Below are 26,913 nucleotides of genomic sequence, written 5' to 3'. Positions count from 1 at the left end.
AGACCTATATCTATCCTACCCTGCCTTTCTAAGGTCTTCGAAAGCCAAGTTATCAAACAGATCACCGACCATTTAGAATCCCACCGTACCTTCTCTGCTATGCAATCTGGTTTCAGAGCTGGTCATGGGTGCAACTTAGCCACGCTCAAGGTCCGAAACGATATCATAACTGCCATCGATAAGAGACAATACTGTGCAGCCATATTCATCAACCTGGCCAAGGCTTTTGACTCTGTCAATCACCACATTCTTATCGGCAGACTCAACAGCCTTGGTTTCTCAAATGATTGCCTCGCCTGGTTCACCAACTACTTCTCTGATAGAGTTCAGTGTGTCAAATCGGAGGGCCTGTTGTCCGGACCTCTGACAGTCTCGGTGCCACAGGGTTCAATTCTCGGGCCGACTGTCTTCTCTGTATACGTCAATGATGCTGGTGATTCTCTGATCCACCTCTACGCAGACGACACCATTCTGTATACCTCTGGCCCTTCTTTGGACACTGTGTTAACTAACCTCCAGACGAGCTTCAATGCCATACAACTCTCCTTCCGTGGCCTCCAACTGCTCTTAAATGCAAGTTAAACTAAATGCATGCTCCTCAACCGATCGCTGCCTGCCCTTCCAGCATCGCTACTATGGACGGTTCTTACTTAGAATATGTGGACAACTACAAATACCTAGGTGTCTGGTTAGACTGTAAACTCTCCTTCCAGACTCACATTAAGCATCTCCAATCCAAAATTAATTCAAGAATCTGCTTCCTATTTCGCAACAAAGCATCCTTCACTCATGCTGCCAAACACACCCTCGTAAAACTGACCATCCTACCGATCCTCGACTTCGGTGATGTCATTTACAAAATAGCCTCCAACACTCTACTCAACAAATTGGATACAGTGTCATCCGTTTTGTCACCAAAGCCCCATATACTACCCACCACTGCGACCTGTACTCTCTCGTTTGCTGGCCCCCGCTTCATACTCGTCGCCAAATCCAGTGGCTCCAGGTCATCTACAAGTCTCTGCTAGGTAAAGCGCCGCCTTATCTCAGCTCACTGGTTACCATAGCAGCACCCACCCGTAGCACGCGCTCTAGCAGGTATATCTCACTGGTCACCCCCAAAGCCAACTCCTCTTTGGCCGCCTTTCCTTCCAGTTCTCTGCTGCCAATGACTGGAACGAACTGCAAAAGTCACTGAAGCTGGAGACTCATATATCCCTCACTAGCTCAGAGCAGCTCACAGATCACTGCACCTGTACATAGCCCATCTGTGAATAGCCCATCCAACTACCTCATCCCCATACTGTGTTTATTTATTTATCTTGCTCCTTTGCACCCCAGTATCTCTACTTGTACATTCATCTTCTGCACATCTACCATTCCAGTGTTGAATTGCTATATTGTAAGTACTTCGCCACCATGGCCTATTTATTGCCTTACCTCCCTTATCCTATCTCATTTGCACACACTGTATATAGACTTTAGTATTATGACTTTAGTATTATTTGACTGTATGTTTGTTTATTCCATGTGTAACTCTGTGTTGTTGCATGTGTCGAACTGCTTTGCTTTATCTTGGCCAGGTCACAGTTGTAAATGAGAACTTGTTCTCAACTAGCCTACCTGGTTAAATAAAGGTGAAATAAAACAAAATAAAAAAATAAGTTGGGTGAATTTTGGCCCATTCCTCCTGCTGCTGTAAGTCAGGTTTGTAGGCCTCCTTGCTCGCACACGCTTTTTCAGTTCTGCCCACAAATCTTCTATGAGATTGAGGTCAGGGCTTTGTGATGGCCACTCCAATACCTGCTGGAAGTGGTGTTGGAGGGCCAGTAGGAGGCACTCTTTCCTCTGGTCTAAAAAATATCCCAATGCCCCAGGGCAGTGATTGGGGACACTGCCCTGTGTAGGGTGCCGTCTTTCGGATGGGACGTTAAACGGGTGTCCTGACTCTCTGAGGTCATTAAAGATCCCATGGCACTTATCGTAAGAGTAGGGGGTTAACCCCGGTGTCCTGGCTAAATTCCCAATCCGGCCCTCAAACCATCATGGTCACCTAATAATCCCCAGTTTACAATTGGCTCATTCATCCCCCTCCTCTCCCCTGTAACTATTCCCCAGGTCGTTGCTGCAAATGAGAACGTGTTCTCAGTCAACTTACCTGGTAAAATAACGGTAAAATAAATAAAATAAAAAAACCTTGAATTTGTTGTCCTTAAGCCATTTTGCCACAACTTTGGAAGTATGCTTGGGGTCATTGTCCATTTGGAAGACTCATTGCGACCAAGCTTTAACTTTCTGACTGATGTCTTGAGATGTTTCTTCAATATCCACATAATGTTCCATCCACATGATGCCATCTATTTTGTGAAGTGCACCAGTCCCTCCTGCAGCAAAGCAACCCCACAACATGATGCTGCCACCCCCGTGCTTCACGGTTGGGATGGTGTTCTTCGGCTTGCAAGCATCCCCCTTTGTCCTCCAAACATAACGATGGTCATTATGGCCAAACAGTTGCAAACAGTAGTCTGGCTTTTTTTATGGCGGTTTTGGAGCAGTGGCGTCTTTCTTGCTGAGCGGCCTTTCAGGTTTTGGCGATATAGGACTCGTTTTACTGTGGCTATAGATACTTTTGTACCGGTTTCCTCCAGCATCTTCACAAGGTCCTTTGCTGTTGTTCTGGGATCGATTTGCACTTTTCGCACCAAAGTACGTTCATCTCTAGGAGACGGAACGCGTCTCCTTCCTGAGCGGTATGACGGCTGCGTGGTCCCATGGTGTTTATACTTGCATACTATCGTTTGTACAGATGAACGTGGTCCCTTCAAGTGTTTGGAAATTGCTCCCAAGGATGATCCAGACTTGTGTAGGTCTACGATTTCTTTTTGAGGTCTTGGCTGATTTCTTTTCATTTTCCCATGATGTCAAGGAAAGAGGCACTGAGTTTGAAGGTAGGCATTGAAATACAACCACAGGTACACCTCCAATTGACTCAAATGATGTCAGTTAGCCTATCATTATAAGTGAAATAATCTGTCTGGAAACAGTTTTTGGAAGAATGACTTGTGTCATGCACAAAGTAGATGTCCTAACTGACTTGCCAAAACTATAGTTTGTTAACAAGAAATTTGTGGAGTGGTTGAAAAACTAGTTTTATTGACTCCAACCTAAGTGTATGTAAACTTCTGACTTCAACTGTGTGTGTGTGTGTGTGTGTGCGTGTGTGTGTGCGTGTGTGCGTGCGCATCCCATCACAGTAATTCCACAGCCTTGTTGTGACTCCTGCCTGCATATTTGTCAGGGACACGAGTGACGCCTGTTCACCCATCTGCTCTTCAAACACTCTCCTCTTCCTCCCCCTCTTCCAATGTCATTCTTCCTCCCTCTCACCCTTCCATCTCTAACACTGCCAACCACAGCAGTGTTTCCAATCTCTCTACTCTCACCCCCCCTCCCCCTCCTTTCACTGCCACCCTTTCATTCTCCTATGGAGCCTCCCAATCCTGGTGACTGTGCTGAGTCACATCCTGTCCTTCTGTTTACCCTGTAGTCCAATAGTCTAGCCCACCTGGCATGGAAAACATCTTGTTCTGTTTAGTGAATGGTATGCAATGTGCAGTCCCTGATAAGGTGGAAGGGTTTAACATACTGTTCTTGTGTATTGGAAATACTACTGAAATTCTAAAGAATAAACCACAAAACTTCTGTCCCTATCAGAGGATTTGATGCCTCCTGCTGGCTATTCTTAGATCTGCATCAGAACATGAGAAATCAAATCAGAGTTTATTGGTTGCTTACGTAGATTTGCAAGTGTTATAGCAGGTGCAGTGAAATGCTTATGTTACTAGCTCCAACAGGGCAGTAGAATGTCTCTCAAACACAATACAAATACACAAATAATCAATAAATCAAAACAATAAATCAAGAACTGTCAGAACTAGTCCAATTAATAATCCAAAGATACTGTATATTAGCGTGAGCAGTTACAGAATATAAATACGTGGTGATTTTTATAGACAGTATATCATTTGGAAAAGAAAATGGTATGTACAATAGTAGGTATATTAGGACGGGGTATTTGGAGAATACAGTATATACATACACAGTGAGTAAGCAACAGTATATAAACAGTATATGAAGTTACCAGTGTTCAATGTCTCACATGGGGCATTAGTCTCAAGGTGCAGAGCTGAGTATCGGGCAGGTAGCCGGCTAGTGATGGCTGTTCAACAGTGTGATGGCCTGGTGATAGAAGCTGTTTCTCAGTCTCTCAGTCCCGGCTAGGATGTACCTTTGCTTTGTTGACGTTGATGGAGGGGTTATTTTCCTGGCAACACTTCGCCAGGGCTCTAACCTCCTCCCTGGTGGCTGTCTTGTTGTTCTGGTCATCAGGCCTACCACTGTCATGTCGTCAGCAAACTTGATGATTTAGTTAGTCGTGATCGGCCAGACAGTCATGGTGTACAGGGAGTACAGGATGGGGATGAGTAAGCACTGTGTTGAGGCTCAGTATGGCAGAAGTGTTGTTGCCTGTCCTCACCACCTGATGTTGGTCTGTCAAGAAGTCTAGGACCCAGTTGTACAGGGATGAGTTCAGACCCAGGGCCCTGAGCTTAGTGACGAGCTTGGAGGGCACTATGGTGTTGAAAACTAAGCTGTAGTCGATGAGCAGCGTTCTCACACAGGTATTCCTCTTGTCCAGGTGGGATAGGGTGGTGTGCAGTGCTTAAGCGATTTAATCGTACATGGATCTGTCGGGGTGGTATGCAAATTGTAGGGGGTCTAGGGTGTCGTTTAAGATGAAGGTTTTATGGTCCTTGACTCTCAAAGCGCTTCATGATGACAAAGGTGAGTTCTACAGGGTGATAGTCATTTAGTTCAGTTACCTTAGCTTGCATGGGTAATGTGAGGTTTTTTGTGTGAGTAGGCCCAGTGACCTAGTATGAGTGCCAGTCGGTTTGTGCCATCATGTCAACTGCCCGTCACTCATTGTTTGGCTTGACAATGAGCAATGGAGATGAAGAAGCACAAACAGATCTGGGACCAGGCTACTAGTTCACCTTTAGTATCAAAACTCTTCAGCATAATACTATTACGTCTTAGACATCAGAATGACCAAAGAAGAAAACACAATACACACAACTTTAAGGAGAAATACATTTCTTTTTTACAAAAAAAAAAAAGTTTACAAATATTATAGCACCTTTCATGTTGACATAGGCTTACAGTATTTTTAAAGGAAGAGTCCACACAGAGAGTGGAGTGTGTTTGCCAGTAGAAACCCATAGCTGCTCATTAGACTTACATCATTCACTTTGTTTTTGTTATTGGTTTTACACAAATACCTCTAATACGTAAGATATAACAATGCAACCATCTTTTCTTCATATAAGTTAAAAAGTCAGTTAATAAAAATCTAAATAAAATGTAAAAACAACAAAAATATCAGAAAAACAACAAAAATGTCCCTTTAGGGAAAATATTGCCCAACTATACAACCAAGGGTGCATGTCAATAGTTTCAAATCGCCTCTTCTCCTCATCTCCTCTCCTTCCCTGATCTGAACAGTTTGGGTAGGTCAAAGCAATATGATGGAATCCTGCTCTGAATTTCTTCTCACCTTTCCCATCAGAGGAGATGAAGGAAAGCAGACGAAAATGTGACTCCTCTTCACACTACTGACACACACAAGTCTCTCTCTGTAGCTCAGCTGCTACTGGTCTCCCCTATGATTGGCTGAGCGCTTACCGACACAGTCTTTGATCTCTCCCTTCAGCTCGGCTAGCTGTGTAGAGTGACTGGCCAGCGTTCCATTCACCTGTGATAGGTACGAGTCAGAGTGTCTCTCCAGCTCTGCCCTGATCCTCTCCAGGTGGTCCGCCAGCTCCCCCAGGCTGCCACACTGTCCCTCCACCTGGGACACGCGACTATCCACCTCCTTCACCTCCCTCTGAACCCCAAGGGCCGTGCTCCAGCAGCCCTGCAGCTCTCCGGCCAGCCTCCTCCTCAGGCCCACCAGTTCCACCTTCAGCTGGGCTAGTCGGCGCTCCCCAGCCCCTAGGAGGGAGGCCTGGCGCCCCACCAGCTGGGTGATGCCCTGGACCTCGGTGGCTAGCTGGTTCTCCCTGTGTGTCCATGTGGCATTAGCATGGCCCACTCCCTTAGTGAATAAGCTAACAGAGTCCCTCAGACCCTTCAGGGTGCGGTTGACAGAGTTGACATTGATCTTGAGGAGGGTGATCTCTCCCTGGACAGAGCCTTCCTCATGCTCCTGGGCGATACGGTTCAGAAGGGTCTGCAGCGTGGTGTTGAGATGGTTTAGCTGGTCGGCGTGGGAGTCCAGACGACCTGACACTTTCTTCTCCACCTCCTCACACTCCTCCTCTGCTAGGCCTGTCCCTGCGCCTCCTTCAGGGGGAGTTGAGGGGGAGCAGGAGGAGGTGCAGAGGAGCTCCAGGTCTGTGAGCTGTTTCTGGATGCCGTCCAGGTCTCCCTCCACCCTCCTCCTGACTGACTCGATCTCTGTCTCCAGGGCAGGCACCACCTGACCCTCCAGCAAAGCTGGGGCGGTGGCGTTTCTCAGCTCTTCCACGGCCACAAACACCCTGTTCTCCAGGGTCTTCAGCTTGTCCTCCAGCAGGGTCTTGAAGCCGTCCAGGTCCCAAGGCACCCCGCCAACCCCTACTTCCCCAGACTCGGTGGCATTGAGCCGGGCATCCATGTTCTCCAGACGGGCCTCTATCAGGGTCTCCATGTGGATAGTCTGGTCAGTGAGAGCAGCCTGGAGCTGGTGCTGAGACTCTGTTAACCCCGTCACTGACTCCTCTAGCATCAACACCCGCTGAGACAGGCTGTTCACCTGCAATGACAGTGATATGTCAGGCATATAGTGTAGCAATAAGCCAATGCTTTAGTCATGTACATGTTTAAGCCATTTATAGATTGTGTGAAAATGTAAAGAAATGTAAAGTACATTTACGATTGAGCTGTCATATGCAGCAGTTACTGTGAATGCATTCTCCGCTAAAGCGGGAAGATTGCCTTTAAATTTCAGCTATACGGATTGAATAGAGCCCCAAAGTGAATTGGTACCTGTCCGCAGCAGCTCTCAGTGAGGGTCAGTCCCTGTATTTGGGCCTGCAGAGTACCCAGCTCCTCTCTCAGGCCAGTCTCTCTGCCGTCCAGTGACTGCTGAATCTGCTCCTGTCCGTCCATGTGTTCATTATGACACTGTCTCTGGACTTCTCCTATCCTCTCCTCACAGTGGTTCTCCAGGCCAGACAGACGCCTCTCGAAGCCGTCCAGGATCTCAGCGCGGACGCCGGCAAGCTTAGCATCCAGCAGCTCCATGATGGAGGGAGAGCCCGATCCAGGGATGGGCCTGCCGGTCGCAGCCTCCAACATCCTCTTCAGCTGCCAGTCATGGCCCAGAACCATGCCCTAATGAATGAGAATGACAATGGTTTGGTTTTAGGTAGCACTTTCCTCAAACTCTTGACATTGTGTGGAAATAGGTCAGTGTGGAGTCAACGATATACAGAATCTCAGTGTGAGATTCAGGATCGTTCTGATCGGCATTGTGCCAAAAGTTTGATTATTCTACTTGTTCAATAATATATCTATAATTGTACTTCTACTTGTTTTTCTACATTTCCATAATCTAGCATAAACTATTCTAATCACAAAACCTCAGCACCCACCTGTATCTCCTCCAGCATGTGTCCCTTGGCTCTGAGCTCATCCTTCACCTGTGTCACCCTCCCAGCCAGATCCCCAAAGCCGGGGAAACCCTCTCCCCCCTTCAGGCTGTCTGGAGTCCCGTCAGGGATCACCCCGAAGCCAACGGAGGAGTCAGAGAGACGGGGGGCAGTGGAGAGCAGGGAGCCCAGCATCTTGTTGGTATCCTCCCGGAGAGAGAGGCGCAGGCGGTCCTCCAGGCCAGCCACCACCCCGTTCAGAGTGTCCAGACCCTGGGTTAGGCGACGCAGGTCCACCTCCATATTGTCCAGACGCTCTCCACTAACACCAACTTTAAAACCTAGAGAGAAAGAAAACAATGACTACATAGGGCAAGGGGAGGAGAGGGAAGAGTAAATCAGGGTTTGAAAATATAAATTGGTTAATATTCCACCCGTCTGGTCTGACCATAGTTGGGTTTGCCGTTCCCGGTGGGCAGTTGTCCAGTGGGAATGGGTCTACTATCAGGCTGATTTGGGAAGGGCCTCCCAGGCTCCAGATTAGCCCCCCCAGGGACAGGTTTGTGGCCCAAGGGGGGTCGGGGCTGCCCGTGAGGGTATCCCTTCGTTCCTGGGCGGTGGGGGGCACCACCCCTGAAGGGGGGCATCATATCGGGCAGGGAGGTGGGTCCATCGTAGCAGTTCTCTCCAGAGTAGCCAGGACAGCACCTCCACTCCAGCTCAGTGATGGTTTTATAACCCACCTTGTATTTAGGCTTGTAGAAGGTCCGGTACCTGGAGTGGAGGATGGAGAGCAGGAGAGAGCAGAAGTGGAGGATGGAGAGGAGGAGAGAGAAAGAGTGGAGGGTGGAGAGGAGGAGAGAGAAAGAGTGGAGGGTGGAGAGGAGGAGAGAGCAGATAACAAGAGATCAGAAAGTGAGATGAGAGGACAGGATAGATCAAAGGATTAGGGTGTGTATAATGAGATGGTGGAGGGTATAAACAGTAGATCAGGGGATAAAGAGACGGTGTAGTGTGGAGATTATACAGGCTCAAGTGAGGGATTGTTACCAGGGTTATTACCCTCACTACACCTGTTATCTCACTTAAGAGTCTACACTACTCTAATGAAGAATAGTAATCTCTACTCTCTTTCTCTCATGCTCCCTCCATCTCCCGAGTGGCGCAGTGGTCTAAGGCACTGCATCTCAGTGCTAGAGCCGTCACTACAGACCCTGGTTCAAATTCCGGGCTGTATCACAACCGGCCGTGATTGGGAGTCCCATAGGGCAGCGCAGAATTGGCCCAGCATCGTCCGGGTTAGGGGAGGATTTGGCCGGGGTAGGCTGTCATTGTAAAAAAAAAATCTGTTTTTCTGATTCCCTCCATGTTATTTGAAGTAGAAATCCTTTGACTATTTATCTCTGTGATGTCACTACAGAGGACCTTTGAGAGGCTTCAGTCACACCAGAGAGAATATGACATCCCTGCTCACACCCTCATTACATTAATAACCATAATATATGTTTGTTTATAATCCACTGGGATGAAAAGAAATGGTCAAAGAACACTTTCAAACCCATGTGGCCGGTTCAGAGTCACAGAGCCACTGACAAAACAACACAGTTGGGTGTGCAGCTGGGGGGTCAGTATGGCGTTAACTAGTAGTACACACTGACACCACCAGAGGGCAGCACAAAAACACTTTAAGGAAAATATTTTTAACCTAATTTTAAAAAAGGATGTTCAGTTCACATAATATAATTTTAAAGTATGCAATAAGGTGTATGTAATAGAATATACTTTTCAAAAACGAATGTAGATATTATAACATGTCATTCTAAAGCTTCCAAAATCTTGTTTGCAATATGACTATCATCATGGCTGCATGGTTGTTTCCAAACAGCGCCCCCTGTCAGTCATCCATGATTTATACATATCATTGGTCCAAATGCAAAGCACACTGGCTGCTTTGCCATGCTCATCAAAACTACATGGAAAGTGTACAACAGTGGTTGAGTCTCATTGTCAGTATCCTTTTCAACCTCCTCTTACTGTTAGTATGAATGTCAGAGGCTGCTGGGTCTGAATTCTCTACAGTAATTATATTGTTTCAAGTTTTATGTTTTAATTGTCCTTTCCCAATAATGCAATAGTTCCATAAAAAAAAGTAAGTAAGCAATATACAGGGTCAGTTCCAGGGTCAGTGCCAATAGCATATTTAATATGCAGGGATACTGGAGTGATAGAGGTAGATATGTTTAGGGGTAAGGTGACTAGGCATCAGGATACAGTATGAATAGCAGAGTAGCAGCAGCATATGTGATGATTGCATGTGAGTATGTGTGCCTGTGTGTGTGTGCAGAGTCAGTGTAAATGTGTGCGCGTGAGCAAGTGAAGTGTACTTACATGACGACAGGACACTTCTGCCCCCAGATGCACTTGGTGGTGTACTCTGCCGTCACGTAAGTGGCCATGCCGTCCTGCGTCGTACACGTGATGTTCTTCTGGACCACATACGCACAGTGGTTTCTGATAGAGAGAGAGAATATCAATAACAACAACAGGATATCATCAAGTCCTCAAGCCAATGCTGTTTCTCCTGTAGAACTCTGTCCATAACAACATTAGTGATGGTTGCCACTCCAGCACACACAGCAGCTCTTCACAATGGCCAAGGTTGGAATTCACTCATTCCGTACCACACTTTCTGAAAGTGCCGTGATGAAAATCAAGTTGAATTCTGGCCCATGTTAGACATTTCCAATGAAACTGATTCCCGCATTCAGTGCACTATTCTTGAGGCCAAAATCCTACATGAAGACATATGTGTTGTTGAGACTCAGCCATCGACTGTCTCCAAGAGGCTCTGCAGGCTCATTCTGTCACTTTGACACCAGTGCAACTATAGCAACTGCTAAATGTTCCTAGGCTGGTCCACACATCAAGCAGTGCTCTGGCTTCTTTAGGACGTTAGACGCTGTTGAGGTTCCAAGGGATACTTATTATTAAGTGTGAAACGTAGCACTGCTCCACAGCAGTTCCAGGGCACACAGAAGTGTTTTGGAGGAAAATGAGGGAATACGTTTGAGGCAGAGAAGTGTGTGTATGCCAAGTTAACAGGTTCATGGGGCAAAGAGAGAGGACAGGCTATCGGAAATGATGAGAAACCACTGCCTTATTGGTTTAGGCATCCCTTAGCTTTCTCTCTGTGTGTGTGTGTGTGTGTGTGTGTGTGTGTGTGTGTGTGTGTGTGTGTGTGTGTGTGTGTGTGTGTGTGTGTGTGTGTGTGTGTGTGTGTGTGAACTCTCGCTTTCTCCCTGTGTTGACTCTATTGATAGGGGACTGGGGCAGGAATGACTGGGCTCCTTTCATACAGAGCAGGAAACCTGTTGCCGGGGTGTGCGTCGTCAAGGAAGTAGTTAGCGGTGCTGTCGTGTGGCCTGACCTGGTGAAGTATTATGGGATGTTCTTAGAGTCAATGGACTGCACTAACACCACTTTCTAGTGGGAGGGATATATTGTGCCTTTGGAAAAGTCTGTGTCCATTTTCTCAAAATAACAAAAAGCAAGAAAGTGCAAATCCCTGTGCACACATACACAGACAAGGCAAACATGAACACACACATCCCCCCCTCACACCCACACTCATGTAGAAGACCTCCTGTACAGTAAAATGCACAACATCACACCTGGGTTTAAAATCATACAGTAAAATGCACAACATCACACCTGGGTTTAAAATCATACAGTAAAATGCACAACATCACACCTGGGTTTAAAATCATACAGTAAAATGCACAACATCACACCTGGGTTTAAAATCATACAGTAAAATGCACAACATCACACCTGGTTTTAAAATCATACATTAAAATGCACAACATCACACCTGGGTTTAAAATCATACAGTAAAATGCACAACATCACACCTGGTTTTAAAATCATACATTAAAATGCACAACATCACACCTGGGTTTAAAATCATACAGTAAAATGCACAACATCACACCTGGTTTTAAAATCATACAGTAAAATGCACAACATCACACCTGGTTTTAAAATCATACATTAAAATGCACAACATCACACCTGGGTTTAAAATCATACATTAAAATGCACAACATCACACCTGGTTTTAAAATCATACAGTAAAATGCACAACATCACAACTGGTTTTAAAATCATACAGTAAAATGCTGAAGAGTATTTTATGGTGGTAGTTTCTTCCCTATAAAGGCTGGCTTTATTGACAGTATGAAACAGGTTTACTTCCTGCTATTGGTTAATTCATGAGAGTGCAAGGAGAAGGCTTGTTTTAGGGTTAAGAAGTTAAGGTGATTGACAGCTGATGGAAAGGGGACTGTGTTTGTATTTGTGTGGTGTCAGGTGCACATCTGGGCTGAGTGAGCAGCCTTTAGATTCTTATCACTGAGGCCTAAAGACCAGGAATCCAAATGGGCACAGCCACCAGAAAGCCTCTGCTCCCCTCCTCTCCTTCTTTCCCTGCTTGCTTTCATCCCTCTCTCCCCTCCTCCTTCACATTACTTCCTCCACTCTGATTACCCCCCCCCCTCTCCCTCATCCTTCTCCCATTCCCTCTTCCTCTACTTTCTTCTCAAACTTACTCTCTCCTTTCTCTCCAACTTGTCACCCCCCCTTTTTACCCCCTCTTCTCCTTCTCCCTTCTCTCCAGCTCCCCATTTCCATTTCATGGGTCTGTCAATGTAATTTGGGTCTCTGTGTGTTATTCAACCCTAGCAGGTGTCTCAAAGACAGATAGAGAGCGAGACAGATAGATGGAGGAAGGGTAAAAAGAGAGAGTGGGAGAGCATGAGAGAGAGCGTGAGAGAGAAAGAGAGTGCGAGAGAGAGGAGAGAGAGAGCTAAGATACTGTGAACTCAGTGTGTCTCTCTACAGACAGTGATTTGGGCCAGAGCACCTCAAGGCCAATCCATCTGCTTTGGAAAGCAGCAAATAGGGTAAATGAGAAACAGAGAACGTTAATGGAGATGATGATGAGATAAACCTGAGAACAACGCACGCACGCACGCACACACACACTGAAGATCTGACCTCCTCGCCTCACGACCACTGAGACCGCACAGCAAGAGCCGTAAAGATTACGAGGGCTTCATAGCCGTGTGTGTGTGTGTGTGTGTCTGTGTGAGTGATTGTCTCAGCTGCTGTCCTGGTACTGAGAATTTGGACTTGGTCTATTGTGGTAAGACTGCGTTAATCCTGACTCTGGGGAACAGGGATGAACTGATCCAGGATCTGAGATGAGAGGATTAAACTTCACACTGTTCTCAGTCTTTCCGTCTTTACCATCAAAGATGTGTACACAACAGAGATCTGTCGATAACCCTACACGCTATTGCCTGAAACAGTTCACTCGTCATTCTTTTCAACCATTCCACACTACCCAGAACAGATATCTCACCTTCCAAGCTCTCTCCCCAAAACAACCCTTCCTCTTCAACCCTACCCCACCCTCTCTCTCTCTATGCCTCACACCACTCTCCCCCCAACCTCCCCCAAAAGACAGAGCACAGTCCCTTCCTCACCCTTTCTCCCAATACTTCTCCACTCTCTCTCTCTAGGCCTCACCTCACACCACTCCCCCCCAACCTCCCCCAAAAGACAGAGCACAGTCCCTTCCTCACCCTTTCTCCCAATACTTCTCCACTCTCTCTCTCTCTCTCTCTCTCTCTCTCTCTCTCTCTCTCTCTCTCTCTCTCTCTCTCTCTCTCTCTCTCTCTCTCTCTCTCTCTCTCTCTCTCTCTCTCTCTCTCTCTCTCTCTCTCTCTCTCTCTCTCTCTCTCTCTCTCTCTCTCTCTCTCTCTCTCTCTCTCTCTCTCTCTCTCTCTCTCCTCCTCTCTCTCTCTCTCTCTCTCTCTCTCTCTCTCTCTCTCTCTCTCTCTCTCTCTCTCTCTCTCTCTCTCTCTCTCTCTCTCTCTCTCTCTCTCTCTCTCTCTCAAAATTCAATTTAAGGGATTTATTGGCATATGTTAACACTGCCAAAGCAAGTGAAGTAGATAATAAACAAAAGTGAAATAAACAATACAAATTTAACAGTAAACATTACACTCACAAAAGTTCCAAAAGAATAAAGACATTTCAAATGTCATATTAAGTACAGTGTTGTAACGATGTGCAAATGGTTAAAGTACAAAATGGAAAATAAATAAACATAAATATGTGTTTGTTCCTCACTGGTTGCCCTTTTCTTGTGGCAACAGGTCACATATCTTGCTGCTGTGATTGCAACCTGTGGTATTTCACCCAATAGATATGGGAATTTATCAAAATTGAGTCTGTTTTTGAATTCTTTGTGGATCTGTGTAATCTGAGGGAAAAATGTGTCTCTCTCTAAAATATTGGCGTTACATTTTTTTTATTTAACCTTAATTTAACTAGGCATGCCAGTTAAGAACAAATTCTTATTTTCAATGACGGCCTACCTCAATTCATTTCCCCTTTACTTTGTTCTCCTTCTTTCTCTGCTCCTCCTCCTCATTCTCTCTTTCTCAATTTATATCTAATTTCCTAACTTTCTCATATGTTTGACTATAACATAATTTCAAACCTTGCTTACATTTGTATACGATCACGTGTCACTCTATGATGCATGGGAATACTTGGACAGATTTCTTAAAATGAATATCACTGCTGATTTCCTCCTGTTTTTACAGTCTTTTATGTCCAACATTGAAAATTCCACACCTTCTCTCGCTGTCTTCCATAGTTGTAGAGACAATGTGAAGTGTGATTTTAACATGTTGTTCTCAACTGCAAGGTTCCTGCCTGTCCCTTCATGTCACCTCAGACAGATTTATTAGCGGACTAGGGAAGAAACTTTCCAAAAAGTTTCAACAGTCTTGCGTATGATCAGTCTTGCATATGATCCCCAAAATCTCTCTCTTGATTTCTCTCCTGGCTTCTCTCTCGCTCTCGGCCCCTCTCTCTCTCTTTCTTTCGGTCTCTCTATCTCTCGGTCTCTCTCTCTTCTGAAACTCATCACGAGGGGCCGCAGTTGCCCCACCCCCCCCGTTTTAGAGTACATTTTGTGCAATTATAAACAGTTTGCCATGGGGTGGAGAGAAGATTTTGCAATTTTATAGCTAAATTCCCGGCCATCCCTGTCTTAGAACAATGAAATGATGCAGGTGCAGTTTTTAATATGATATCTGAGTGAGACAATCAATGGGGGCCCCCCAGCAGGTTATTCAACCATGATACAAGTTTACATTGCTGGCCGCTAAACTAACTTAGCAATCTGAAAAATGTTAGCTGGCGTGGGCTAATTGACTGACTATCAGTGACTTACATAACGAGAGAAAAACTGATGATGCACAATCAAATTTAGAAAATTCTAACTCGCAAAAGTAAGTTGAGGCCCCCCCCCCCCACCCAAATAAATCAAAGAACATTCAAAAGTGGTCATGCGGGCCGTAGTTGCCCATCCCTGTCTTAGAACAATGAAACGATCCAGGGGCTGTTTTTCCAGAACTCAGCTCAGACATATACCGTGCACACACTGTTGTGTTATCCCACTTACAAATGGCACACACATTTCCTATGGCTTGTTTACCTTTAGAAGCACAGTAAGACTCCAACACCGGGAGTTCTTGTGCTAGCCCATTTAAATACCTCTCTTTAGCCCAAGGTATTTCCTGATGCATTTAATCTACTTTAGGCTATAGCTACTAAAAGTAAGGGATTGCAGTCCGGGGGTAAAATGACTGCCATCGTGGGAAAGTATGTTGTGTTTGCTACAGTATAATGCATGCCTGTCTGTCGGACATCTACTTCGCATTATGAGTGAGCAAAGAGAAAGCAGTATAAAAATCATAGTGACAAGCTCAACTGCTTGTTGAGAAATATTAAAGAGTATTAAAAAGTGATTTCTAACCTCTGGTTCTCCGTTATGGACCCATACAGCACACAACAGCAGAGTTGACTATAGCTGAATGCATCCATGTCAAAGCCTCTACAGCCCCATTCTCATCGATGGGGCTGTAGTGGAGCAGATTGAGATATTCAAGTTCCTTGGTGTCCACATCACCAACGAACTATCACGGTCCAAACACACCAAGACAGTCGTGAAGAGGGCACGACAAAACCTATTCCCCCTCAGGAGACTGAAAAGATTTGGCATGGGTCCTCAGATCCTCCAAAAGTTCTACAGTTGCACCATCGAGAGCATCCTGACTGTTTGCATCACTGCCTGGTATTGCAACTGCTCTGCCTCCGACTTCAACGCCCTACAGAGGGTAGTGTGTACATCCCAATACATCACTGGTGCCAAGCTTCCTGCCATCCAGGACGTCTATACCAGGCAGTGTCAGACGGAGGCCCTAAAAATTGCCAAAGATTCCAGCCACCCTAGTCATAGACTGTTCTCTCTGCTACAGCACAGCAAGTGGTACCAGAGCACCAAGTCTAGGTCCAAAAGGCTCCTTAACAGCTTCTACCCTCAAGCCATAAGACTCCTGAACAGCTAATCAAAGGGCTACCTGGACTATTTGCATTGACCCCCCACCCCCCCACCCCATTTTTACTCTGCTGCTACTCTCTGTTTATTATCTATGCATAGTCATTTTACCTCTACCGACATTTACATATTACCTCCATTACCTAAAAATAACCTGTGCCCCCGCACATTGACTCTGTACCGGAACCCCCTGCATATAGCCTTGTTACTATTATTTTATTGTTGCCATTTACTTTTTTGTTATTTTTCTATTTTCTTATTTTTTACTTTGTCTATCGTTTTTACTTCAGTTTATTTTAGTAAATACTTTCTTGACACTTATTTTTCTTAAGTGCGTTGTTGGTTAAGGGCTTGTAAGTAAGCATTTCACTGTAAAGTCTACACCTGTTGTATTCGTGGCATGTGACAGTAAGATTTGTTTTGATTTGATCTTGGAGAATTTCAAGAATGTCTATCACTGCTGTCATCTCTGCAAATCTAACAATATACTGTATACACAACTTGTAATTGTCAAGTTTATCAGATGAACGGACGGACGGACAGACAGACAGACCCGGTATAGCCTATGCCCCCTACCCACTGGTATCCATATCTGGGTCTAGCTCACATAACCATTTTCAGAGTCTATTGACAAGATGTTTGTGAGAATCAGCTTACTCTTAAGAACCCGCCCCCTTTGTTTCAATTTTTGCCTAAAATCACATACCCAAATCTAACTGCCTGCAGCTCAGGACCTGAAGCAAGGATATGCATATTCTTGGTACCATTTGAAAGGAAACACTTTGAAGTTTGTGGAAATGTGAAAGGAATGTAGGAGAATACAACACAATAGATCTGTTTAAAGATGATGCAAAGAAAAAAACAACCGTTCTTTTGTATTTTTTTGTACCATCATCTTTGAAATGCAATAGAAAGGCCATAATGTATTATTACAGCCCAGGTGCAATTTAGATTGTGGCCACTAGATGGCAGCAGTGTATGTACAAAGCTTTAGACTGATCCAATGGACTATTTCATTTCTGTTCAAAATGTTGTATCAAGACAGCCCAAATGTGCCTAATTTGTTTATTAATAACTTTTCATGTTCAAAATTGTGCACTCTCCTCAAACAATAGCATGGTATTCATTCACTGTAATAGCTACTGTAAACTGGACAGGGCTGTTAGATTAACAACAATTGAAGCTTTCTGCCCATATCAGATATATCTATGTCCTGGGGAGATTTCTTGTTACTTACAACCTCATGCTAATCGCATTAGCCTACGTTAGCTCAACCATCCCGTGGAAGGGACACCGATCCCGAAGACGTAATATTCCCTCACTGTAATATTTGTTTACCATCAGTGAGTAGGGCCACCAACAAAACAGAACACGACCAAGCAAAAAGCAGTACCATCATAAGCAGCATCCCATGATATTTTCACATGGAAATACCTCAAAACGCTAAACTTGCATTGAATTGGCTTGACTCCTGCTTGAGTTTGAGATGAATGACACAGGACCATACAGTCCCATGTGAATCTAGCTTGGGGCTGCACTGCATACGTTTCCTGTGGAGCCCTCCCTCTGAATGCTGTGTCTGCAACCACTACATTTCTGGAGTTGTGTTTAAATGAAGACAGACACATGGCAGCAGTAGAATACACTACAAACAACATCCCAATGAGCTAAGTGCAAAACAAACATTTTCCCCAATACTCCCCCTGTAGCCCTCTATGGTCTGTGTAAGTCCCCATGCAGTCCAGCTGTAGGCATTGTGATCATTGTCTACCTTGTTACTACCAATGAGGAGAGGGCCACATTCCCTCCCACCAGGAAATAGTCGGCATGAATGGGGCTGAACGGCTGTCAAATCACATGCTCCATTGCAACAAGACAGTTAAAAGCAAAACAAGAAAAAGGGCCAACAAACCAACGGCTGAAGACTGAACGGAGACCGTTGTGATGTGTTCATTCCATGTAGTGACTAGTAGTGACTAAAGCCTAGCTTTGTACATGTGTGTTATGTTATTACTGGTATTTCTGTGTTTGAAATTCCAGATAATCTCTCTCTCACACACACAGGCTCATTGCAGCGCGTGTGATATTATTCAAGTTAAAGTACCAGTCAAAAGTTTGGACACGCCTACTCATTTTCTGTATTTTTACTATTTTCTACGTTGTAGAATAATTGTGAAAACATCAAAACTATGAAATAACATGGAATCATGTGGTAATAAAAACAATGTAAATATATTCTATATTTGAGATTCTTCAAAGTAGCCACCCTTTGCCTTGACAGCTTTGCACACTCTTGGCATTCCCTCAGCCAGCTTCATAAGGTAGTCACCTGGAATGCAGGTGTGCCTTGTTAAAAGTTAATTTGTTCCAACATCTAGTGGAAAGCCTTCCCAGAAGAGTGGAGGCTGTTATAGCAGCAAAGGGGGGACCAACTCCATATTAATACCCATGATTTTGTAGTGAGATGTTTGACGAGCAGGTGTCCACATACTTTCGGTCATATAGGGCATATCCACTGCCCCAGACACCAACTGAAGTCCTATATCTACGGGGGCTGTTTGCCTGTGACAGATCCCCAGGGTCCTGTAGGACCTGGGTGAGTTAGACAGCCTATTAATACAACTGGAGGATAGATAGATGCCCACCTGTCTCTTTTTGTTTACCTTCAACTATGCCTCCACTGCAGCTAAAGGCACAGAATTAAAGATTGCCACACTCAACTCTTTAGAGACTCATTCAGGGAATGATAGGGAGGAAGGGGGAAGTTGAGGGTGAGACAGAGTGATAGGGAGGAAGAGGGAGGGAGGAAGAGGGAGGTTGAGGGTGAGACGGAGTGATAGGGAGGAAGGGGGAGGTTGAGAGTGAGAGGGAGGGAGGGATAGGGAGGGATAGGGAGGAAGGGGGAGGTTGAGGGTGAGATGGAGTGACAGGGAGGAAGGTGGTTGAAGGTGAAGGAGAGGGAGAGGTAGTGAGTGAGTGATTGATTGAGGGTGAGGTTAGAGAGACTGAGGAAGGAGAGAGAGAGTGAGTGAAAACTAGTGAGGAATGGTGTGGTGAATATATGGATTAGGGCAGGATAAAGACAACATTAGGAGAGACCTCTCTGGGTGAATTAATGTGAGGAAAGGATAAGGGTAAGGATAAGGGCAGGTGGGGAAAGAGTACTGATGTCACACCCTGATCTGTTTCACCTGTCTTTGTGCTTGTCTCCACCCCCCTCCAGGTGTCACACATCTTCCCCATTATCCCCAGTGTATTTATACCTGGGTTCTCTGTTTGTCTGTTGCCAGTTCTTTTTGTTTCGTCAAGGCTACCAGCGGTTTTCCCATGCTCCTGTCTTTCTCTAGTTCCCGTTTTCTAGTTTTCCCAGTTTTGACCATTCTGCCTGCCCTGACCCTGAGCCTGCCTGCCGTTCTGTACCTTGTCACACCACCCTGGATTACTGACCTCCGCCTGCCCCCCCGTTTTTGTAATAAACTTTTGAAACTGTTGTTACTCAGTTACTTTGAAACTGTCTGCATCAGGGTCTTCTCCTGAGCCTTGACAACTGAACTATCCTGCTCTAGTAGAAGTATCGTTACTTCAATTACATTTGACTCAAGTAAAAGTAAAAAGTAGCTCATTTAAAAAGTACTCAGAGAAAAAGTAATGATTGACCTTGATAATGAGCTCATTTTGCTAAGGTTACCTGAACATTGTTACACATGATCTTTTCAATGCATTACATTGAAAAAGGAAGAGAGGAAATGAATGTACAGTAGGAACTACGTTTTTTTATGAGTTGCAATAAGGTACATCTGTCTGTAAAAGAAAACTAAGGATTTGACAAAAATATGCAATTAACATTAAACATTCAAAGCAATTCAAATGTATTGATAAATAAAAACGCAATGCAAAGTGAGGTGCATAAACAATAAGATTTCCAGACTTCAATATACTTCAGACTCCAGAAATAAACATGTCTAATTCTTTCACCCATTCAATCCCTCGTTCACCCCTCTGTTACTCCATGGGACCGGCTGACATTCACTCACTCACCCATTCACACTCTTTCCCTCACTGCACTCACTCCCTCTTTCCCTCACGCACCCCCTCACTCACACACTCCCTTTCACTCCCTCACCAGGGATGGAAAGAATACTGAAATATCCTACTCAAGTAGAAGTAAAATTACAGACTTTGAATAATAGTCCAAAAAGTACTTGGAAAAGCTACTCAATTATTACTTTCCACCTCTGGGTATGGGTGAGGCGGGTGATAGAGGCTGGTTAAGAGTCGGAATAAAGACTACGTCGGGCTGGGTCAGGGTCTGTCTGCTTGGTGAATTAGGGTGAGAAGGGAGGAGGGTGAGGAAGGAGGGGTGAGGGTGAGAAGGGAGGAGGGTGAGGAGAGGGTAAGAGTGATGGAGGGGTGAGGAGGGAGGAGGGTTAGGGAAGGGTGAGGGAGTAGTGAGTAAAGAGAAGGGTGAGGGAGTGGTGAGGAGGGTGAGGGAATGGTGAGGGAATGGTGAGTAAAGAGGAGGGCGAGGGAAGGGTGAGGAGGGTGAGGGAAGGGTGAGGGAGTGGTGAGTAAAGAGGAGGGTGAGGGAAGGGTGAGAGGGAGGATGAGGGAAGGGTGAGGGAGTAGGGAGGAGGGTGAGGTAAAGGGTGAGGGAGTGGTGAGTAAAGAGGGGGTGAGGGAAGGGTGAGGGAGTGGTGAGTAGGGAGGAGGGTGAGGGAAGGATGAGGGAGTGGTGAGTAAAGAGGGGGTGGTGAGTAGGGAGGAGGGTGAGGGAAGGGTGAGTAGAGAGGGGGTGAGGGAAGGGTGAGGGAGTGGTGAGGGTAACGTCTAAGTAGGGCCAGGCTGCTGGGGCTGGTAGAGGAAAACAGCAGGGAGCTGTCCAGAGTGGTCCAGCTCTCAGGGGAAGCCAAGCAGGAGAATGAGAGAAAGGAGACAACAGAAAGACCCCAGGGCCCAACAACCTAACAATTCCTACGTTCGTGTGTATAATCAATTAATTGCCATGATGGTCGTTTTTAGGTTTTATAATAAAACGAGGGAGAGAACCACAGGAAGTGGAGCGAGAGATTCTCCCCCCAGAGCCAGCTATTTTATCACTTGGTTAAGTATTTGGTGCTGACTAGAAGAGATCAAAAGCTTTACTTGCGTCGGAGCACAAAGTATGTCCCCACATTTTTACCCCTTACTGTAAATCTACTGTAGCCTGGTATTGAATTACACTGAGGCTGGAATTCAATCAAATTCACCACAGTCATGTCTTCATGACCAAACTTTAGCCAGCATACACACACTTCTTATTTTGACACAAGCCCCAAGACTCAATGTGAGGGAAGCCTGTCAGGTAGTAGAAGTAGGTCTTTCCCTTCCCAAAATATATCATACCTCAATAAGGGTTTGATTGAATTGAGCTGTGAATTATTACATGACTAAAACAGGATCCAAAAGCAACAAGCCTTGGTACTGGTTTAGACTTCTATTAGCACCACTCCCATCTGGCTAGGGGTACCCAGCTGTATGTCTGCTTCTAATTGAGCTCCCCCTACACACACACACACACACACACACACACACACACACACACACACACACACACACACACACACACACACAGAGCTCAGAAGATCAATACCCCTGACATCAGCTCAGCTCTCCTCTTATAATGAGCTCTTTGTCTCCATAATGCAGCGTGTCATTGTTTCTTCATAATGTTTATCTTTAGTCACAGATGGTTTTAACCGCAGAGATAGGCTGACGGTGTGCGGGTGTGAGAGAGAGAAACAGAGTCAATTCAGCCAGTGTTATTGAAGCGATACACTAACCGAAAGCATATTTGTATTACCCATCCGTAACATGGGTTAAGATATAAGATTAATGTGGAAAAGAGCTATAAACCCATATTCTATTTGCCATGGAAATCCTTATTGCCTTGTAAATCACTTGGAGAGGTGCTGTATAAATGTATGACTAGTAAAGTTGACGCTATGCACAGTTTCAGGAGATGCACTTACTTGTGGCGGGTCATGGGTTTTCCTGGGGTGTAGTGTGGGTTGACTCCAGCCTTGTACAGGTTGTATCTGTTGCCATGACTTCCTCCAAAGAACGGGTTCCCATGGCCTGTTCCATAGAAGGTTCCTTTGGTGTCCACCAGTGACAGGAACACTCCTAGAATAAAGGGCTGCAGAGCAGCTTGAGAAAACTTGGACCTCATTTTCTCTTCGTAGAGGCTGCCAAAATAGCACCCGTGGAAAAGCACCAAAAAGGAGGACCAATATAAATGATTAAGGAACCGATTGATACCTAGAAAGGAGATTTGAAAAAAGAGCTGTGTGTCAGGTGCCTGCAGTGTTGTTGTCTTGTCTTCAGTCAGCCCTGAGGGAAACCTCTAGTCCAAACATCTGCAGTGTTGTTGTCTTGTCTTCAGTCAGCCCTGAGGGAAACCTCTAGTCCAAATATCTTCAGTGTCAACAGCAATCTGACCTGTCCTGCATCTCTCCACTTCAACACATCGCTGCCAGCCATAGGCAGAACAGAAGAAAACCTAGAGAATGAGATGAAGAGGGAAACAGGGAGGGAGGGAGAGAGCACAACCAAATATAAAGTAAAGGACAGGTGAAAAAGGGGGAGACAGACAGAGGAGAGAGAGATAGAGAGGCAGAGATGGTCTTTAGGAATGCCACAGCTCTATACACAAACGCAAGTGTGTGAGTGAGTGGGGGACGTGCTGACTAAGCTCCCCCAGCCTTCTGTATGCTGTGTGTGTGTGTGTGTGTGTGTGTGAGGTGTGTGGAGCAGCGTGCTCCACTACTGACTCTGAGGGGGCAGGCTGACAGGCAGCAGTCATTTGCATATCCCTCCCAAACCCCAGCCCCTACCCCTGGCCTGACATGTTGCCCAGCCCAGACACAGGGGAACAACCCCTATTTGTCTCTCTCTCTCTCTCTCTCTCTCTCTCTCTCTCTCTCTCTCTCTCTCTCTCTCTTTCTCTTTCTCTTTCTCTTTCTCTTTCTCTCTCTCTCTCTCCATCCAGACTCAAATGGAAAAACAGAGCAATCCAGGCCACCACCCTCCTAACCTACCCTCTTTTCTCTTTACCCCTCCTTAACCCCTCATTCCCTTTACCCCTCCTTAACCCCTCATTCCCTTTACCCCTCCTTCCCCCTTTACTACCTCTCTCTTCTTCTCCACACACACCAGCTCTTGCAGCAGCAGGCTTTCCCCTCTCTCTCTCTCTCTCTCTCTCTAACTATCTCTCACTATCTATCTATCTATCTCTCTCTCTCTCTCTCTCTCTCTCTCTCTTTCTCTTTCTCTTTCTCTTTCTCTTTCTCTCTCTCTCTCTCTCCATCCAGACTCAAATGGAAAAACAGAGCAATCCAGGCCACCACCCTCCTAACCTACCCTCTTTTCTCTTTACCCCTCCTTAACCCCTCATTCCCTTTACCCCTCCTCCCCCTTTACTACCTCTCTCTCTTCTTCTCCACACACACCAGCTCTTGCAGCAGGCTTACCTCTCTCTCTCTCTCTCTCTCATATCTACCATCCACTTCCTTCTCTGTCTCTTTCTCTAGGTCCCCCACTCCCTCCTTCCTATACGTCCCCATCCCTCTCCGCCAGTCTCTCGCTAGCAGCTGGACATCAAAGGGGAGCCACTGTGCAGTGAGGGGTTTCCATGTGCGCCTCTACCCAGACACAAGGATGGACACTCTCTCAGCCTCCCTGTGTTCCCTCTACCACTTACTCCTTACCCCACAACTCTCAGCCCCCACTGGATGCATTCATATAGCCACCTCATCCATCTTCATATAGCCACTTCATCCATCTTCAACATGTCTACTTACAGTACATGACAAAACGACAGTGGAGTACATTAAACTGATGCACATACAATTAAGGTGATGAACAGTGAAAGAAACAGTGTCAGCCAAAGTGTTCCCCATACGACCATGTCTTTCATAAACCTGGTAAACCCAAATATACTCAAGTGTCAGAGAACTCACATAGTCTTATCAGTTAAACACCACCTTGCTTTCTGTATATCTCCTATCAGCTTAAAATATAGCAATGTCATTTGGTCACACCTGGATAAATAACCAGTAAGTAGATGGTCACCTGTGTCTGGTTTAGGGTTCTAAATGTCACTTCCCTTCCCTCCTCCCGAACGGTGTCTTATTGTTGACTGCGAGAAGAGAGTAGAGCCATCCTGAGAGTCGTGAAGGGAGAGACAGGTGTATGAAACGACCCCTTTGTTTGAGTGTTTGATGTGGGAGACCCTTCTTACCAATGTGCCTATAGTTTACACTGTCTTCTTTGCTCTTCATCTGTAAGCCATTGTAAAAGGAAAACAGCACCTCACACTATTCTAAACGATGCACACACATAAAGGTACACACACACACACACACACACACATAAAGGTACACACACACAAACACATTTTCTGTCCTCTGAATTGCACAAAGAATATCACTCAACACTTGCAATGGAATTTATCTCATAAAAGCGATGCACTGGTAGAGCTGTTTAGCAAACAAAAAATGTTACACACTGTTCGTCCAAAAAGCCCAAAGTGTTGGTTTCTGCAGAATTGTTTCGCTGCAGCTTCATGCTGCCGCTGATCTAGATTCTGGAAGCTGATGAAGATTCACTCTCTGTCTTCCCAATAACTGACACACTCGCATGCACGCACGCACGCACGCACGCACGCACGCACGCACGCACGCACGCACGCACGCACGCACGCAAACACACACACACACACACACACACACACACACACACACACACACACACACACACACACACACACACACACACACACACACACACTGATTCTGTCTACGGAGGCAGTTGGTGAAGATTCACCCTTTGTCACCCCCATAACTGTCACCTCCAAGACAAATGTGAAAAGTGAAGAGGAAACCGTTTTTCAACGGTGTCACCTCCAAGACAAGACAAATGTGAAAAGTGAAGAGGAAACGGTTTTTCAACAGTGTATTTTCTGGCAGTGAGAGATCATTTGAGAAGTGTGTTTTGAAGCCATCTTTCTGGTGGATCACTGACAAGAGACTTTGATGGCTGTCTCCAACCCAGCCACTCCTAAACCAGATGCTATTAAGACCCTAGCCTATCCAGTCAGGGACTATGTGGGGAAATAAAGTAGATCAAATCATGGAAGAATACATATTTGACTATGTTCTGTAGCAGAGCTTTCTGCTTTCTGGGAGCTTTCTTGCTTTGCTGTTTAGTCAGTGCAGGTGTGCACATAGAGTGATTTGTGCTGTCAGGTATATGAACTTTAATCAAATTGGTAAGTTGTTATAAAACAAACTTGAAGAAACAAATGAAGGTGATAGGAATCCTGGTAATCCATAATAATACTCATGATTGTTTTCTCTTGTTTGATGCATCTTCTCTCTGGTTATTTCTCTGTCATTTGGTGTAGATCAGTTCAATATGGTACTCAGATTCCTCGTAGCTTCATAGTTTTATAAAACGTTTGTGTGCAGTTCCAAATAAGCACTCTTATCTATCTGGACAAATAGCGTCCATACCTCCAAGAGAACTTAGGAGACAAAAACAAACCGATTATATCCATGCATTGGCCTCCTATTGTTCACTTTGTGAATATGTCAAATGCTTTCCAAGGTTTCTCAGCACTACTTTAAAGTCTAGAGAGCTCCCTGAGCCCAACTGTCAGCTATGGTCCCACAACACAATGTGAACAGTCCTGCGCTGAAAGAGCCACCAGAGACTGGCTTAATGAAACCACTTTAGCGAAACAGTACACCACTCAATTAGTTGCATTACTGTAACCCTTCTATGACCCATCACTGCCTCCTATTATCAGCCTGTGCTTTTTCTGGACACACTTCTATTAGATTCAGACAGAAAAGAGAGAGACGGACGGACGGACGGACGGATGGACAGAGACACACACAGACAGACAGACAGACAGACAGAGACACACACAGACAGACAGAGACACACACAGACAGACAGAGACACACACACAGACAGACAGAGACACACACAGAGAGAGTGAGATTCCTGGGTTGTGACATCAGCCTTTTATTTCAGAGTTAGGACACTCGATCCATTCTCACAGTAGTGACCTGGGAAACGACCCTCTCTCCATAAAGAGAGGGAAGAAGAAAAAGAAGGAGAGAATATTTATTTAAGTTATTATGGATTTCATAGGCATGTGGATTTCGCTCCAGCTTAGCAGCTGCTGCCAGAGTGGAGAATGGGCCTGGGTCACATGTGTACATAATCAGTTCTAATATATGGTGATATGCTGATTTCCCTTCGCCATGCTTCTGCCAATGAACATGGGGCCATTTGAAGCCTCGTGGTGTATGAGGGAAGAGAGGGAGGGTGTGTGTGTATGCGTTCATGCGTGTTTGCATGTGTGATTGTTGGTTTTCAGGTAGCCTGAACTTCAGTTTTCATTGATTCTTGTATCAACTAAAAAACTGTGAGGTAAAAGAAAGTATAGGGTCTGCCTCGTGTGACGTACCCTTTACGGGATTTGACCTCACTCTCTTACTCTTTAAACCCTGGCCATTAACCCTTTACTCCTGGGAATTGGCCTCTACGGATAGGGCTAAATGTAAATGTTTTTTACAGAAGAAATATGAAAATGATGCATAATCATGGGAACAACTGAAAGGGAACCGTTTGAAAGTAAAATGGAACATTATTAGACCAAAGGTGAGGACACAACCGTTCACCTGACACAAGACT

The 26,913-nt window shown here is 45.4% G+C and overlaps 1 protein-coding gene across 1 annotated transcript; it reads right to left on the bottom strand.

Moving 5' to 3' along the window:
- Positions 1-3,761: 3,761 nt before the first annotated feature.
- Positions 3,762-23,034, bottom strand: LOC129861468 (EMILIN-3). The gene is made up of 6 exons (XM_055932844.1): positions 22,179-23,034; positions 10,083-10,205; positions 8,143-8,468; positions 7,698-8,035; positions 7,090-7,437; positions 3,762-6,856 (listed from the first exon to the last, which is right to left on the bottom strand). Exons 1-6 carry the CDS (start codon positions 22,376-22,378, stop codon positions 5,711-5,713), a joined length of 2,481 nt encoding a protein of 826 aa, XP_055788819.1. The 5' UTR covers positions 22,379-23,034; the 3' UTR covers positions 3,762-5,710.
- Between the last annotated feature and the right edge of the window lie 3,879 nt (positions 23,035-26,913).

This window comes from Salvelinus fontinalis, chromosome 8 (assembly GCF_029448725.1).
Source record: "Salvelinus fontinalis isolate EN_2023a chromosome 8, ASM2944872v1, whole genome shotgun sequence".
NCBI classification, from domain to species: Eukaryota; Metazoa; Chordata; class Actinopteri; order Salmoniformes; family Salmonidae; genus Salvelinus; species Salvelinus fontinalis.
This window is presented reverse-complemented; position numbering and strand designations above follow the sequence as displayed.